General features: G+C 35.2%; 1 protein-coding gene across 4 annotated transcripts in view; it reads left to right on the top strand.

Moving 5' to 3' along the window:
* The window catches only part of L3MBTL3 (L3MBTL histone methyl-lysine binding protein 3), a 121,856-nt gene that overhangs the window by 53,832 nt on the left and 49,665 nt on the right, over nt 1-18,359 (top strand). For all 4 annotated transcript variants that reach the window (XM_032274812.1, XM_032274813.1, XM_032274815.1 and 1 more), the window contains 4 exons: nt 6,638-6,714; nt 11,403-11,488; nt 11,972-12,082; nt 17,942-18,056. In XM_032274812.1, coding sequence (XP_032130703.1) covers nt 6,638-6,714; nt 11,403-11,488; nt 11,972-12,082; nt 17,942-18,056 — 389 coding nt within the window. The remainder of the gene's footprint in view (nt 1-6,637; nt 6,715-11,402; nt 11,489-11,971; nt 12,083-17,941; nt 18,057-18,359) is intronic.

Below are 18,359 nucleotides of genomic sequence, written 5' to 3'. Positions count from 1 at the left end.
AGGGAGGTTTGTTTTTTGACCTTACTTTTTAGTATCCATATATTTAAACATTCTGTAGACCCATCGATAATTTCCATTACTTCTCAGATGGGATTCTTAGATACTTAGCAGTTTTACTTGAATTGTCTAAAAAGGAAGAGATGTTGACATTCATTTGCTATTTGTATTTTTTAAATGCTTTCTATTATATATCACCAAAAATGTGGACAATTAGTTCCATGATGAGATTACAGACCCAAGTACAATTAGGCCTTCTGTATCTATGGGTTGCACATCCATGGATGCAACCAACCACAGATCAAAAATATAAAAAATTGAAAAATAACAGAATAATAAAAGTAATACAAATATACGGTATAACAATTATTTACATAGTATTTACATTGTATTAAGTATTCTAAGTAATGTAGAAATGATTTAAAGTCTGTGGGAGATAAAGTATACAGAAGGATGTGTGTAGGTTATATGCAATTATTAAAGCCATTTTATAAAGGGGACTTGAGCATCTTTAGATTTTGGTGTCCAATGGGGCTTCTGGAACCAATCTCCTGCTGATACCAAGGCATGACTGCACTTTCAAATATTTTGTGTTTTCCCCAGCTTTTTTCTGCAGAGCATAATTTCTCCTCATAGGACATTTTTACATTCAGTTTATAATAAAATTTTTTCACTGAAATACAGTCAATTTCTAATATACACAAAAATATTATAATAGAGCAGCCCTACTGTAGCCTTTACTCAGCACCAACAATTATCAACTTATATCCAGTATATTTCCTATGTATTCCTACTTCTAAAATCCCAACTCTGGGATTGTTTTGAAATCAATTACAAATATCGGAGCATTTTACCTGTGAATATTTCAGTATGTATCTTCTAAAGAGAGGAATTATTTTTATTTTTTAAAAAATAATAGTAACTATGATGTTACTAACATACTTAAATATTTTTCCCAGTTATTTTACTGGGTTTTTGTTTGTTTTTAGCTGATGGCTTTAGGTCCAATAAGGTGTACACTTTGTGATTGCTTTGCGTGACCTCGTTTAATTTACAGATACCTATTCCTCTCCTTTCTTCCTTTTTGGTTGTAGCTTTTATTAAAGACACCAGGTTGTTTGTACTGTTGAGTCTCTCAGTTTGATTTGCTGATTGAAACCTTGTCTTATTGTTTACTGTGTTCTTTTCTTTCCTCCTATTTACTGTAAACTGGTGGGTTTTGTTTCATTTAAAATTGTTTGGCCCACCACAATGGCTCATGCCTGTAATCCCAGTAACTTAGGAGGGCAAGGTGGGAGATCACTTGAACCCAGGTGTTTGAGACCAGCTTGGGCAAGATAGCAAGACCCCTGACTCTACATAAACATTTCAAAAACAATAAAAATGTTCTATACCTATTTTGAATAGGTGAGTGGATGAGAAAATGTTAACTTTGGAAATAGTCTAAATCGGTCCTGAATCAAACCTGTGTTTCCTCCTGTGCTTGGTGGAGACTATGATGATGGTACTACTGGAGCTCCAGGCCTTTTCTTAATGAATGATGCTAAAGCAACAATTAGAATCTGTTGAAATGAGAATGTTTTCTTTTTAAAGTTGTGGTTTATTTGATAATTTTTTTTTAAGCTTTTGCCTGATTTAAACAAAATGGGTGAATGTCAGTTTATTTTTGTGGTCTCATAAGTATTACAGTGTTGTAAAGGTATAAGTTGCTGATTTGACATAAGATGTGTTGCCTTTAAAAACATTCTTGTGGAAAAAAGCAAGGAAGGAGTCTAAAAGAATTTGCCACGTTCATTTTTTGATGCCAAATATCTAGGGAACAAACAGAAAGGATCCTGGGTTCTAAAAAAGACCCTGGATTCTAAAAAGATCCCGGATTCTAAAAATACAAAGAAAAGAAAAAACAAATTGATATCTTTTAACTGCAGTTTTGTGCTTTTATGAGCACAAACTAATTATTTTTAGGATGGAATGTACCTTGAGGATTACTTAGACTTCCAGCTACTGACATGAAATCATATTTTGTTAATTGTCTGAAAAAGAAAACGAAAACAGTGTGTTCTCTTCTACAACATGCAATTAAGGCACAATGGAAATTGCTTAAGTGCTCTGGAATTTCTCCACTTAGTTACTAAGTATTATGCTCTTTGATCTTTGAATTTCGGAATGGTTTTTATCTGCCTAAATTACTTAGGTATGTAATTGAGGTTACAGATTGGATTGCCTTTCCCAATTTAAAATAGTTTGGAAATGAGATATTTTTTGCTTTGAATTGAATAGTAATTCTATATGTTTTTTACATTAGTGGGAATTTGAAAATATGTATGTGTCTGTATATATTTGTGATACTACATGTTGCAGTAAAACATTTCTGACTTCCAAAGAAGAACACAATAAAAATTTAGGTAGGATTGAAAAAGTAGTTTTCTATGAAACAAAAATGGTATGTATTAGAATAAAAATGGTTTCACCTTTGGGTTTTTTCTGTGCTTTTGTTACTGATAATTGGTAGCTGCTCAATTCTATCTCCTTGACAGTTGTTAGGTTTAGGAATAATGCTAGGTATTATAGAATATTGGCACTACAAAGGACTGTAGGGATCCAGGAAGGTAGATGAGCACCTCTAGGGTAGCATGCCCTCCTGCCACAGCAGCCTGTCTCCTGATTATCCTCCTGATGCCTGAAGGTTGGGCTCTGGGGCAGAACACAATGAGTACAGTCACTTCCTCTTTTTTCGCAGGGACTAGGAAGTAGGAAGGAACCTTTCTTTTAAAAAATATTATTTTCACATACCCTTATCTTTTGGGATCCAGGAAGGGATGACAACAGGAATTTGCCCATTGTTTAGTAAAAGGCCTAAGTGAATGAGGTTGCAGTTTCAGCCATTTTTGATTCCATTGTACTTTGATGTCCCAGTGGAGTCAGGGCAAAAATGAGCAACAAAAAGATCTATGAAAAAGAGAAGCGTTGTTAGTGAATTACAACAAATAGATTAGTGGAACTTTTCCTGATTGCCTCTTTTTCATAAACTTATTTTTTAGAGATGAATCTCTTTTACATTTATATATTAAAAGCAATAGTAATTTTATGTGTCTCCCTAAAATCATGTTGAAAGGTTGTCAGTTTCTTAGAGCAGTGTCAGTTAACAGGGTTATCACTATTTGTTTAAATTTGGCAAGCACTGGTTGGTGGTGGTGATGGGAAGTTTGTGGAGATCAGTGGAACCTGGGCAGTTTTAAACTTCAGTCCAGAGGGTCTTGGGATGGAGAGAAACTAAACACCACTGTCTTGGCTGCAGGGTTAGATGGTGGTTAGTGCTTAATTTTTAGAACCAGCTGCTTGGAGGGGTGATGGCACTTGGAGGCATGATAGAACTTGGAGGGAAGGACAGACTCAAGCTCCCTGGAGGGCTCTTGGGGAGGGTCTTAAAGGACACAGGCTTTGAGCTGGACCAAGAAGGAATGGTGCTTAGAGGTTGGGATGGATATTCCTGGTTAAGGAAAGCACTTGCTTGTGTATTGGCCTGGGGGTAGGATGTATTTGAGTAATGGCAGCCAGTATATTCAGTGCATTACTTAACACTTCTAAACTTTAGTTGTCCTCTAAAAGGGTTTAATAATCATACCTGTCTCATCAGGTGTCATGGAAATTAAAATAAGAGTTTTAGAAACAAATCGATTTGCAAAAGGTTGAAGAGCGATAAGGGATATTAAGCAAAGAAGTTAGGTACTGAAAGCAAAAGGATTATTGCTTGAGAGGAAGTTGACTTCTATGGAGGGTTCCCTGCACCGTGAGCATTTTTGAGCATGGTTTTTAGATAGAAGGCAGGAGGCCACTGTGGAGGGAGAGTGGAGATTTCTGAAACTAGTGGTTATTGTTGACACCAGGTCTCCTAGAAGCAGCTACGCTCAGAAAGAAAGAAACTTTCTTTTCCCTCAGCCTGGAGAAAAGGAAGAAGTAAAAGGAAAATTTGATACAAGGGTGATGAGATGCTATCCCCTTTATCTTTTCCAAGTATTCATTATGTTAACGAAAGATTTTAAGCTTGAAGCAAATCAATACTATTTCAAACAGCTACTGTGGGTAATGGAATTGGACATCAATTAGGGATGGAAAGGACCACTTGATGACTCAGGCTGATGAGGTTTGGGGTTCAGTAGTAAAGTGCAGAGTAATGGAGGCCCTAGGAGTTCACGTATAAGGGGAGCCAGGAGAGTTGAATACTGGGTAATAAATTGGCAGAATCATCATGCTCTGGGCTTAGAAAGTGGAGAAGCCCAAGTGTCCTGTATTTCTTAAAATAATCTAAACCACTCTTGCTTAACGGAGAGACTTCGATGTTTTCCATACGTAAGCGTCTTGCAGTATTCTCCTTTGACTCTGCCTGATTCTGCAGAGCCCAGCATGTGTGCATTAGTTTTTGTTTAGCTTTTGGCTGTCGTTGATAAAACCAGAATACCTTTTTTTTCTACCCAAGTACTTGGTGAAATCACTTAACCTCTTTGATTTCCATAAAATGAGGATCTTCATGTCTCCTAACTTTATCCATTTATCATAAGCATGGATTTTTTTTTTTTAATGAGTTATTTCTTTGGTTTCTGGCCCTTTCAGAATTTACTGGCTAGGTCTCATTGGGTATAATTTGCATTTATACATGAAATGAACTTCAAAAACATTTTTTGAAATGGACTTCTTTCATGATATACATAAACATCCAAAAGAAAGAGAGACAGAGTACAGCAATCAGGGATTTGCCATACTTTTTACCTTTAGTTTTTCTTCATATTTCTTTTCAGTTACATTTCTACTTTTGAACACCAGATGGGACTAAGAGATGACTTATTTTACAATAGCAACAGAAAGGCTATCACAGCCTTCCAACTTTTGAGTGAACTGTTGTTTGCTTATTAAGGGAGTATAAGTAAAATAGATGAAAGCAGTAATATTTTTATCTTCTCTGTTGAGACAGCTTCTTTGTTTTAAATGGTGACTTTGATCAATATCTAGATATTATTTAAATTTTATGTTAGATTCAGATAGCACAGAAATGAGTGACCATGAAGAGGTCACAATATTTTCCGTAATTGCAATTTATATATTCAATAAAATCAAAAGAATAATGTTCACTGTTTCTACTTTAAAATAAACACCGTGAGTCCAGCAGATAATTATAAAAACTACTCTGTAAGTTCGATTAGATTGAGAAGGAAGAATTAACTATCATATATTTGTTATTTTTTTCATTTTTATGATGCTATATATGAATGAATATCCTTCCCTAAAATAAAGGGAGTAATTCATTAGTAATATCCATTACCAAAATGATTTTTTAGGGAAACACTAGAATATCTGGAAATAGGGCTCCATAGCCTTGTTTGTATAATTTATAAAAGTACATCTTAATGAATTGCGTATTAAAATGTCTTTTATGAAAATATGTATTGTAAGAAATATAGCGATTGCTGTATGAACATGGCATGGACCTAGCAGTGCTTGTTTTCTTTTCATATTCCTAAAATAAAGACATGAAAAATAGTTTGGGGTAGGGATAGTATGAGATAACAACTGAATAAAGGAAGAAGGCTTTACGTATTAAGGAAAAGGTATTTTCTACTGAAATAAGTTCTGAGAACAATCAGCATTCAGTAGCGATTACATGAACTCAGCATGTACTATTGTCTCAGGCTGCGCCTTTAGAAGGGTTGGCTTGGAAAGAGGTCACTGTGTGCTAATCTCAACCACTTAGGACGTTTCTTAGAAAGTTCTTTGTTTCACTATTCATAAGACTTCCTTATTCCCTAGAAACTCCAGCCACACTATTACCTTCCTGACTTTCTACCTTCTAGCTAGTTTCCCATCCAGAGGGGTATATTGAGATTTCCTGATCTCACTATAGACTCAACAGACCTCCTGGTTAGTATAGCAACACTGGACTCCTTGGCACCTTTTAGACCAACGTCTTCCAAACTGTGTTCTGTAGAACACTCAGGTTAATATGATGTTAATAGACTGAAACATGTTGCATGTTGAGAAGAGGAATACATAGCATAAGTGTGGCTGGGAACAAGGCATTAGATGTACCAGCTATGCATGCTGATAAAGAGGCTTTGGAAATTAGATGCTTGACTGTAGTAGAGAGGGCAGAAAGGAGAAGAAAGAGGTAAGGAAAAGAGAGTAGTAGTTTGTCATAATACCTGGTTTCTGCCATTCTAATGGGTAACAGGAATAGCATGTTGGTCATTAAGGATGATTGAGCTCCCTGCCTTTGTACATTTACCCTTAGCAATGCTGAAATAATTTTAGTTTGCCTATGTACACACAGTCTAAGTTTATTGTTGCACATGGTTTTAATGAATGTGCATTTTTGCTGCAGTTGAAGTTACAGGATATAACAAAATTTGCGGGCAAAAAAATTGCATGGTGTCAAATCCATAGGATATTTATCTAATAAAAATCCACTTGGTATTAATATATTAGAAGAGTAAACATTTCTTTGGTTTAGCATTTTTTTCCAAATTAGATTGATTGTAATAAATAGAACTCTGTAAAGTGTTCATGATCTCTAATTTTCTTTTTATTTTTACTAGTGTTTGTGAGTTTATCCTGATAATTGCAGTTTTTTAATTTGTGTAACTTACAGGTGTGAAGCATCAAGTCCACATATTCATCCAGTTGGTTGGTGTAAAGAACATAGAAGAACCCTTATTACTCCTCCAGGTGTGTGTTTTTTAATATGTCTAATATTATTCGTAGACTTCAAGAGTGGACAGACTTTTTCTGTAAAGGGCCAGATAGTAAATATTTTCAGCTTTGCAGACCATGCAGTTTCTGTCACCACTATTCAAATCAGTTGTAGTGCAAAAGCAGCCATAGACAATAGGTAAACCAATATGCATGGGTGTGTTGCAGCAACAGTGTGTTTACAAAAACAGGCAGCTGACTTGCAGGCATTAGTTTGCTCACCCCTGATGTACCTTCATATATATTAAGTATTGCCTTAGTTCATGAAAGAGTCTCAAATTTTGTCTTTCTTGGAAAAAAAAAGTTCTGTTTTAAAAGATCTTTCATTTTTCAACTTGAAATTCATTTCTATACTTTATATTAGTATATATTTAAATATATTGTCTAACCATAGAAGCAAATTGTCTAAGGCTTGAACAAGTATGGAAAAATGGATAAGAGGAACAGCATTTGTGGATTGGAGAGCAGACTTCATGTCAGCCTCAGTCCTCACAGAAGCACGGTGTTCACATTTAAGTGAGAAATTGAAGCTTTAGATTTTTTTTACTTAGTTTAGAGCTCACATGCTCACTTTTCCTTTCCCCATCGTGATTCCTGGTTCCAAAATAGATTTTGCACCTTCATGCTAGTGGTGCCTCTGTGTTCTCTGAAGGAGCTTCTGCTGTCTGCCTCTGGCCATAGAGCCTTCTCAGCTCATTTACTGTCTGTTTAACAGGGAACAGTATAACTGCTGATAAATAGTGTCCTTGTGTTATATCATTTTCCGTTCCTTTTATGTGCTAAAGAACAGATTGTGTGGCTTCTTCATAATCAAGACAGTGTATTTCTGAGTACATCATACTTAAGGTGCCGTGGCCACTCCTGCTATGGAAAGACAGGGTCATCAAACAGAAAGCATCCCTGCACAGTAGGTGATTGCTCAGTGGACACTTACAAGAGTAATGAAGACTGCCTTTATCACAGAGAGAGGATGAGTCCTGGGTTTACTAAGAGCTGTTTTGTGAATGTAGCCTGCAGCATGTAAGCAACAAAATCGGGGAGCTTCAAACTCTATTCTATTTGTACAGCTGGTTTCATTTTTAAGTTTGTCCCCTGTGGCTTGATCAGTGTCTCACTTATAGAGTGTTTGATCATTTACTCAACTCAGGGGGACCAGTCATTCCTGTAATAGGTAAGTCAAGTCCCATCTACTCCCTGAGTTTTCTCATATATTAAAGGATGGAAACCCTCTGTCTTGACTAATTTATAGTACTGTTTTGAAGGTGAAATAGCACTGACATAATGAAGGGTTAAAACAAAGTATTGGCCAGGCACCTATGGCCCATGCCTGTGATCCCAGCACTTTGGGAGGCTGAAGCGGGAGGATCACTTGAGCCCAGGAGGAGTTCAAGACCAGTCTGGATAACATAGTGAGATCCTGTCTGATAAAAAATTTTAAAAGTCAATGAGATGAGATGGCATGTACCTGTAGTCCCTGCTTTTTGTGAGACTGAGGCAGGAGGATTGCTTGAGCCCCGGAGTTCGAGGCTACAATGAACTATAATTATGCCACTGCTCTCTAACCTGGACAACAGAGCAAGACACTGTTTGAAGGAAGAAAAAAAGAGAAAAAAAGAGAGAGAGAGAGAGAGAGAGAAAGAAAGGAGGGAGGGAGGGAAGGAAGGGAGGGAGAAAGGAAGGAAGGAAAAAAAAAAAGAAAGGTATTAATGATTTCATGACCCCAAATGTAGTGCTGCCTGGAAGATTTCTCATGTTCAGCCCTCCTTTGTTTGTCTTACGGCTTACAAAATATTAGTGGCCAGTGATTACTGTAATTGGTTTTTGGCCACTATCACCATCTAAAATGCTATGAGGATCCTTTTAGATTTCCCAGTTTGTTATCAATTCTTCTTTCTATACCGCCATTTTTGGTCATGATCAGAGATCGGATTAACTAACAATGTACCAGTGAACAACAGTGGGTTCCTGGTTATGTACCCTGGAAGGAGTGGTGTAAGGTGTTATTGCTGGCTTCGTACATAAGGCAAAGAACCAAGCCATCTATTCCCTTTCCTGGACTTTTATAATTCAGTTTAAGAGAAAAAAATACCTTTCTTTTAAAAGCTATTTTTTAAAACACAAAAATTACATGTGAAATACCAAATGCACGACAATGTGAATATACATAATGCCATTAAAATAGTAAAAATGTTAAATTTTATGTTATATATATTTTACCACTATTAGAAAATGCAAAAATAAACAAAACTGTCAGATTGTGAGACTGGTTTATTGGGCCTGTGCTGTTGCTACTCTTTGCCCCATGACAAAAAAGATACCCTTTCTCTGATCCCTTTTCTCTAAGGGCAAATGCCTGGCTCATCTCTGATCTGTCAGAAAAGAAGCATCCTAATCACTGGGCTTCCTAGACAGCTGCTTCCATCACCTCCTGGTACTTCACAGATTTCTCCATCCACTGACCTGCCCCGTAGGCCACCACCACGTTTCCATTCTTTCTAAACACGTAGCCTCTCTTTATTGTTCATTTCAGAAATTAAAATCTTCATGCCTTTTACAATTATTTTTACTTCAAATTATCCAAATTATATATTAATACATGCTTGTTTTTAAGTTTAGAGTGGACTGCAGTTGCCTCTATTCATATTTTAATGGTTTGTCCTTATGTGTTTCCAGGAAAGCCTTTTTGCCTATGTGAAATCACACACTTGCATGCATGCACCTCAGTTTCATTTAGTTGAATGTTCTGATTTAAATATTTAAATTGTGCAAGATATATTTCTTAAAAATGTCATAAAATGTATGCACAGAACTATGTTTGCGTCTTTACTCTTTAACTATTTTACTTTGAAACAATTTCAAATGTACAGAAAGGTTGCAAGAACAGTGCAGAACTCATACCTCTGACCCAGAGACCCAGTCAAGTTTTCCGGTTGTCCTGGTGATGTCATTCCTAGCAAAAGGATCTCAGTTGTCAGATCCCTCCAGCTTCTATTGATTAGTCTCACCTTGATTTTTATGACCTTAATATGTTTGAGGATTACAGATCTGTCGTTTTGTAGCATGTTACTTAATTTGAGTAGGATTGGTATTTCCTCATAATCATACCCAGGCTGTGCATTTTTGGCAGGAATATCATAGACCCAGTGCTGTGTTCTTACTGTCTTCTCTCAGGTGGCTCATGATGTCAGTCTGTCACTTTACTGGTTGCTTTTACTACTATTGGATCACGATGGTGTTTGCTAGGTTTGTCCACCAATGGAGTTATTTTTTCTCTGTAACAAATAAGTATTTTGTGGAGATACTTTGAGACTGTGTATCTCATCCCAATGTCATTTGTTGGTCTTAGCATCTGTTGAAGTTTCTAGGATGAGTTATATTATTCTGGCAGTGCTAAACTGTGATTTTTCTTACTCCATCATTCCTTATAAAAAATGAGTTGATGTTTTCTGCAAAGAATAACTTTTCTTATCTTTCTATTTTTTTGTTCAATTACTATTTTTATCAGTGAGTTATAATCGATTGCTAGTATTATTTATTTTCATATTCAGATTTTCTCAGATATTAACCAGTTAGAGCCCCTTTAGGCACATTCCAATGTCCTTTTGAAATTTCTTATCATTTTTTGAGGATTTCTTATTTTCTGGCATAGCTAGACTTATCTCATGCTTTCCCTGACCCGACCCTAGAGTCACCCATTTCTTCAAGGTTCCATGCTGCTTTTTAGTAGAGAGTGATATTTTGAAACTACGATCTGAGCACTAAGTGTGCTTATTTACTACAAGAGTATTGATGTTTCCAGGCCTTTCAGCCGATGTGGCTAGGGAATACATTTGTATAAATATATAGAAAAATTTATATTTATGTCTATTTCTATATCTGTTGATACATACATTGAAAAGTATGAATTTATACCAGTAGTTTCAATTCAAATACAACACATCAGCTTCATTCTAGTTTCCCTCAAACCTGGCTAACGTTATCTCCAATATATTTGCTGGTCTTCTAAGTCCCCTTTAGTGTGGCTAATTTCCCACCATACTGGGCCACTGTTTATTCCTGCTCATGCCTACCTAATGGATTTGGGGCCCTGGAGGGAACAAAAGAGGGCAGGAGGAAGGAGGAGGTATTTTCACACATTCTGTTAATAATGTTCCATCATTTGTGCATGTTTGTCGGAACTAACAATATGAAGTTATATCTGGAATCGTTCACATATTACTATATACAAATTTACCACGTTGTTTTTAATAAGTACTTTCTACTTATGTACATTTTTTTGCACATTTGTATGTTGAAGGTCATTTAACTTAGTTTTCACATTTGCAAACAATCATGTGTTGCCATTGTTACATATGTGAAATTTTTCTAGATTCATAGAAATAAAATTGCTAAAGGGTATTTGTGTGTCTGTCTTGTCTTATCTGAAAATATAAATTATATATATATATATAAAATTTTCATTTTAAAAGTAATAGAAAAATCATGATCAAGATGAAAACAATTTCATTATTACAAATGGCTCTAAATGTGTGAGTAGTTTAATGTCATGTATATATGCACATAATTTTCTAGATTATAATATTTTATAGTTTTTGTTGGACAGTTTGTTATTCTTGCTATCATTTTGGTTAAAACCTCATAGGATTTACATTTTTCTTTCTTAGGTTATCCAAATGTGAAACATTTTTCTTGGGATAAATACTTAGAAGAAACCAATTCTTTACCTGCTCCTGCAAGAGCTTTCAAAGTGGTGAGGCGATACATTTTATACTATTTGATTAATTTGTATGGATGAGATCATTTTTTGAAATTTGAGAACAGAACGAGATGGTGTTAGTACACCAGAATAGAAATGAGAAAAAAGTAAAGCACAAAATAAGATTTTTTGAATTTTTACAGTTTTAAAAGTCAAAATTGTTATTGGGATTTTTGTTGTTGGCATCTAAAAAATGCTTTGATTTTGGACTTTAAAGTCTCCTTGGAAAATAATTCTTCTTGATACCACGTGGGGCGAACTGTTGAAATCTTACAGCAAGCTTCTGTCTTTTTAGCTAGATATTCCAAAAGACCAGAAACAGAACGTGAAAATGTTTTCCAATAAAAACTACATTTGATAATTTATTTGGATTTGTTTATGGCAAGCTGAGATGCTATTTTATAGCAGTAAAATAAAACATCAAGTTTACCGTCTCTTCCTCTGTGTCTCACCCTGTAAAATGTTTTGTTGTGGCAGAAACCTCCACATGGATTCCAGAAAAAAATGAAGCTTGAGGTTGTAGACAAAAGGAACCCCGTGTTGATTAGAGTAGCAACGGTGGCAGACACAGATGATCACCGGATAAAAGTAAGTGTTGTGTGGTGGTTGTTGGCTTTGTCTTTGTTATAAGACGTTTTGGATAAAAACTTTGGTAGATACTTAACTTGTGAAGTCCTGTAATTAGTAAAATCATAGGAATATGCAAAATAATTGGCTGTGCATCTTAGTACGAAGCATTCATCCTGGTTTGTCCTTTAATCTGCATAAAACAATTTATCTTTAATTATGAATGACTTAATATTTTGAGTGTGTATTAGGAAAAAGAAAGTAGATACAACATGTTAAAGTAATATATTCAAAAGAAAATAAAATACTTCATCTCTGATAGTGTGCCCTTTTTTAAAAAAATTAAAGATTAATGTTATTGTGCAGTGAATTAGAAGTAGTCTGTTCAGAAGAATCTCCTGTCTCTTAATATAGGCCAAGTAAAACTAGATAATTTCATGAATAAAATCAGATTTTAATTAGTTAGATTAATAAAAGCCAAATGCCTCTTACAAAGTAAGCAAAAGTTTAGGGAGATGGAACCACTTTCTTATGTCCAGCTGTGATCGTGAAGGACAGGTCAGGAAAGGAGCTGGAAGACCTTGTCTCTTTTTCTGACTTCAGCATTAACTTCACCCTCAAACCAGAACAATGCCCATTCTATTTACTTCATACAATTGTTTGGAATTTCTGTTAGGAATAATCATAGTTATAACAGCAAGACATTAAATGTACATGATGTTTTACAGGGTAAGCCTGTTCTCATGTTATTTAACATTTGTGGGAAGTATATGTTGTCACGATTTTTATTGATGAGACAGAGGCTCAGAAAGATTGAATGAATTATTAATTACTGGCAGTGGCAGAATGACCTCTTAGTTCTAAGCTGTAGGAGTCTAAACTTAAGCTCTTAAAAAAAAATTGCATTCTCAGCTCTCTCTAATAAGATAGTGTATAAGAAAATAAATTACAAAATAACATGAAAAACTACACAAATGGTGGCATTTCTATGGAATGGAAATTTTAACATTGAATTCACTGTTGTTAAGATTGTAGAATCATATAGGATTTGAGAAGATGTTATAAATACAAGGCCTGTGCTAATTGTTTTTTCCAAGTGCATTATCTTATTTATACTTAGTAGTAATGTAAGTTATAAAGCAATCAGTATTTTAGAGCTAGAAGTATTTTTAAAAATAAAATCTAGGCTAGTATTCAGAGAAATTTACAATTAAGCACAGTATAGCTTTTATAAATCAGATTGCTCAGAATTGAAAAAAAATACTGGTTTGAGTGGATGAAAATTTAATTATCACATATGGCTGGTGGGAATGTAAAATGTCTCAGCCTTTCCAAAGAGCAGTTTGGCAATAGGTTAACAAAATCATAAAATGTTGTTTATCCTTTCATTTAAGAATGTTAAGGGAATAGCCAAAAGGAATATGCAAAAATAAAAACTCCAAGGAAAATATATCAGTGCTGTTTATAGTGCTTAACATTGGAAGCAACCACAGTAGCTGATGGGTAAAACACATTATATCTACATGATGTTAAAATTAAATATTTTAGAAGACTGTTTAATATCAGCAAGTGAAAGGTTCAGGTTTACACTATGTACGATATCTGCTATTGTTTTTTTTACAAGAATACATACATAAGCAATTATGGAAAGAATCATATCAAAGTAATGGCAGTGCTTCTTTCAAGGAGCTGAAACTATAAATGATTAGGTTTTACATTTTAATTGTTTAGTTTCAGGAGTATATATTACTTTTATAATTAAAAATATAGATAAACTTTCTTATTTTACATGTGAGAAATGTTTGTCCCAGAAAGGTCAAATATGCTAAAGTGGGTGGTCCAGTTAGTTAGCGGGAAAAGTGTAGACTAGAATCCACCTTTGCTTCAAGCCGGATTCTCTAATACAACGTCCTGTTCAGTCCTTAACACCCCAGAAATAACTGGCTGTGAGGGGTACAGTTGACAATCTTTTGGTAATTACTGGAATGAATTTCACAGCTGAAGGTGAACCATGGAACAAATAGCTTTGTATTTATGAAGTCTTCAAAAGGCCCATATACAGGAGACAATGACTAAGTTTCAGAATTCATCAGAAGCGTCTGAGAATATAAGAAGCTTGCAACAGTAGGAGTTTAATAAATGGGAGATAAGACAGCAGGAAGGCTCATCTTTTTCAAGAAGGAAGAAGAAGAGGAAAATGTAGACCAAGTTATTAGTGTAGCTTAATATTTTAAGTTTTTCAGGGATAAAATCAACTCGAGTAAAATCAACTTTTAAGATTACATATTTTACACCGTGAGCTATTAGGGTAAAACAGTTAAAATTGTTCTATATTTGATCAGATGCCATTGAAGAAAAATGGCCAGAATGGTTTTGCTCTCATTTGTGTTTTTAGTAACAGATTATTCCTGCCTCATTCCTTCCCACTACCTAGTCTGGCTCCCTAGAGGCAAAAACTGTAGGCTCCTTCAGCTCTTGCTTAGGACATTTTATCTGTAATTTTCTAAAATATTAACTATATTCTGCTCTTTCTCAGTTCATCTGTTTTACATATGGCTTATTTTCTTCATGTTGTAGTAATTCAAGATTTAGATCTTACCATTCTTCCTTTCCCCTTATTTTTTCAGTAGTTATTTTACATTGCTTGGTTCTTACTGTCGAGCAAAGTAGTCTTTTCCTTGTGACTTTTTCTGGGAGTCAGTAATTAATAGTTTGGTTTTTCTGTCTTCTTAGATTTTTGCAAGTGCGCCAATAGATCTGACATGCCTTTGAGTCAAAAGCCCAAGTGTATATTTCAGTATTCTATCTGTATCTTTTTTTTTTTTCTTGAATTCTTTCTCATACTCAGCAGCCACCTATTCCACTGTGGGTGGAAATACTCTAATCCTGGTACAGAGCTTTCATCCTGACACTTCTCCTTGCCGATGGACTACGTTGTATTTCATTTTCCTGGATCACATACTTTGTTTTTCTTGAGATATTCTCTTACCTTGCTGACAGATGCCTTTTCATATCTTCTGTGGGATTTCGATTCTAGGATTAATTTATTTCTGAGCTTAAGAAAGTAGATTCATTGCAAAGGACATTATTTTAAGCCCATATATATGTACTTTTACTAACTACATTCTATTTCATCATATGAATATACCACAGTTTATTTACCAGTCTCCTGATGATGGACACTGTGGTTACTTCTAGTTGTTTTCTAATACAACAATGACTTACTGAGATGATCAAGGCTGTTACTGCCAAATAGCTTTCCAGAAATATCTCAGCAGTTAACACTCCTGTCAGTGGTCTGTGACAATGCCCATTTATTCTCGTTCTTAACCAGCTGTAGGAATTACGAAAATATGAACATTTTTGACAGGCCAATAGGAGAAGAATGACGTCTTCTAATTTAAATTTGTAGTTTTAAAATTGTAAATGAAAGCCGTTGTCTTTTTATTTTGAGACAGGGTTTCACCCTGTTGCCTAGGCTGGAGTGCAGTGGCATGGTCTTGGCTCACTGCAGCCTCAATCCCCCAAGCTCAGATGATCCTCCCACCTCAGCCTACTGAGTAGCTGGGACTATACTTAGCTAATTTTTTGTATAGATGGGGTTTGCCATGTTGCCCAGGCTGATCTTGAACTCCTGGGCTTAAGTGATCTTCGGCCTCCCAAAATGCTGCGATTATAGGCATGAGTCACTGAGCCTGGCCTCAGATTTATTGTCTTTTCATATGTTTACTAAACATTTATATTGATGTTTTGGATAATGAGCTCTTTGTGCCCATTTTTCATCTTTCTGTTGGGTTTTTCATCTTTTTGTGCTGACACGTTACATTTTTATGAATTGAAGAGTTCTTGCCACAGGTGTAGCAATTGTATTTTTGGGAGTTTCTTATGGGTCTTCCATTTTACTTTGTAATACTTGCCATTCTGAAGCTTTAAATTTTCATGTAATCAAATTGATCAGTCTTTTACTGTGTGGTGTCTTGCTTACAAAGGCTGACCCACTCTGTGATTATAAATAAGTCCATTCACACATTCTTCTCAAATGTTTATTGTTTAGTTTTTAGTGTTTGAGTGTTTTATCCATCTGGCATCTCTTGCCTTGTAAGGAGTGAGTGGTTCATAGACTTTAAAAAAGAAATCTAATTGGTAAACTTTTTTTTAATACCTGTGATCGGTTGATATAACTGACAAACTTGATTTAAAATTAAAATAATCTGAAGCATTTCAGTATATCCCTTCATCCTATAAGGTAAAAAAAAAAAAATGTGTAATAACCTAAAAGAAACATAGTCAGTTCCTAGTGACTGCCACTAGAAGACCAAGTGCCCTTATGCATGGTGGTAATAGAGATGGTAGCAGTGACTGCTTCATAATAAGACGAAACTTTTCACACTAGGTAAGATACAAAAGGAACCTAAGTATCCAGCAATTGGATAAATGAATAAAGAAAATATGGTATATATACACAATGGGATATTATTCAGCCATAAAAAAGAATGAAATACTGTCATTTTCAACAACATGGATGGAACTGGAAGACTTTTTGTTAAGTGAAATAAGCCAAGCACAGAAAGATAAATATTACGTGTTCTTACTCATATATGAGTCCTTAAAAAAAGATTGAATTCAGCCTGGTGCAGTGGCTCATGCCTGTAATCACAGCACTTTGGGAGGCCAAGGCAGGCAGATCACGAGGTCAAGAGATCGAGACCATCCTAGCCAACATGGTGAAACCCTGTCTCTACTAAAAAAACTACAAAAATTAGCTGGGCACGATGGCACACACCTGTAGTCCCAGCTACTTGGGAGGCTGCGGTAGGAGAATTGCTTGAAACTGGCAGGCAGAGGTTGCAGTGAGCTGAGGTCACACCATTGCACACCAGCCTGGGGACAGAGCGAGACTGTCAAAAAAAAAAAAAAAAAAAAAAAAAAAAAAGAACATGAGGACAAGAGAGTATAATAAGGGTTGCCCGAGGCTGGGAAGTGGCAGGGAGTAGGGGATAAAGTATGGGTGGTTAACAGGCACAAAAATACAGTCAGGGAGAATGAGTGAGATCTAGTGTCTGTTAGCACATTAGGGTGACTATCGTTAACAGTAATTTATTAACATATTTTAAAATAATTAGTAGAACTGGAATATTCATCAAACAAAGAAATGATAAAAGCTTGAGGTGATGGATAGCCCAGTTACCCTGATTGATCATTATACATTGTATGCCTATATCAAAATGTCACATGTACTTCATAAATAGGTACCCTTAATAATTAAAAATAAAACAATAATAGAACACATATTTGAGAAATACTGTAATTATTTGCAAGGAAAAAATGATACCTAAAAACACACTGGGTGGAGGGATATTTCATAAATTGAATGTGTGTCTAGTAGGCATTGAATTTTTTAAAAAAGTCTTTTTCAACACAATTCCCGAAGGCTTGACATTTACTTGAAAGGTCCTCCTTTCCACTCCTTCCTCTTTACTTTCGCCTGTCATCTTCCCTCCCTTCCTTCCCTGAATTTTTCATTCCTTCTGCAGTATTTATTGGGTGCTTGATGTTGATCATATGAAGATGTTGTAACACAGTCCCTATTCTCAGGCTGCTCATGGTGTTGAGAAACATGCTTAATATGTCTGTAAAACTATAACCCAAAGAGTGCCTTTGGCAGTGCATTTATAACTGGTTATATAATACATTGAAGGTGGTTCAAAGGTGTCTTTTTTCTCACATTATGAGTGAAGTATTTTGAATAATTGAACTGACTTATTGGGTTTTAAATCTACTTTATGTATTAGGATGAAAATGATTATGCTGTGGGCAGAACTTTGACTGTAGAAATTTTTATGACTTAATTTGTACTGTTAATGTCCTTTTGTCATCCAGGTTCACTTTGATGGCTGGAACAATTGCTATGATTACTGGATAGATGCAGATTCTCCTGATATTCATCCTGTAGGCTGGTGTTCAAAAACAGGACATCCCCTTCAGCCTCCTTTGAGTAAGAGACACAAATAACTTGTATAAATGTTTCCATTTCCTTATGTAGCATTCTTAATATTTCTTCCTTAGCCCTTCTCTTTCTCCTCCTCTCTCTAGTGATGTTTCTTCTCTATGTAATCCTTTCCTTTTAATACATTTTAATTACCATAGTGACAGAAATAGAAATGAAAAAAATGTAATGCCTGAAGAAGTAAAGCATGTATAGACATTCTGTTTTATTTAGAAGTAAATAGCACCTCTTAAGATTTGTCTTGAATTTTTGGAAGACAATTTGTTAGACTTACAAAATGTATTGTTTTAA

This window comes from Sapajus apella, unplaced genomic scaffold (genome assembly GCF_009761245.1).
Source record: "Sapajus apella isolate SASKATOON/1434 unplaced genomic scaffold, GSC_monkey_1.0 scaffold6, whole genome shotgun sequence".
NCBI lineage: Eukaryota > Metazoa > Chordata > Mammalia > Primates > Cebidae > Sapajus > Sapajus apella.
Note: the sequence above shows the minus strand (reverse complement) of the source record. Positions and strands in the feature narration are given on the sequence as shown.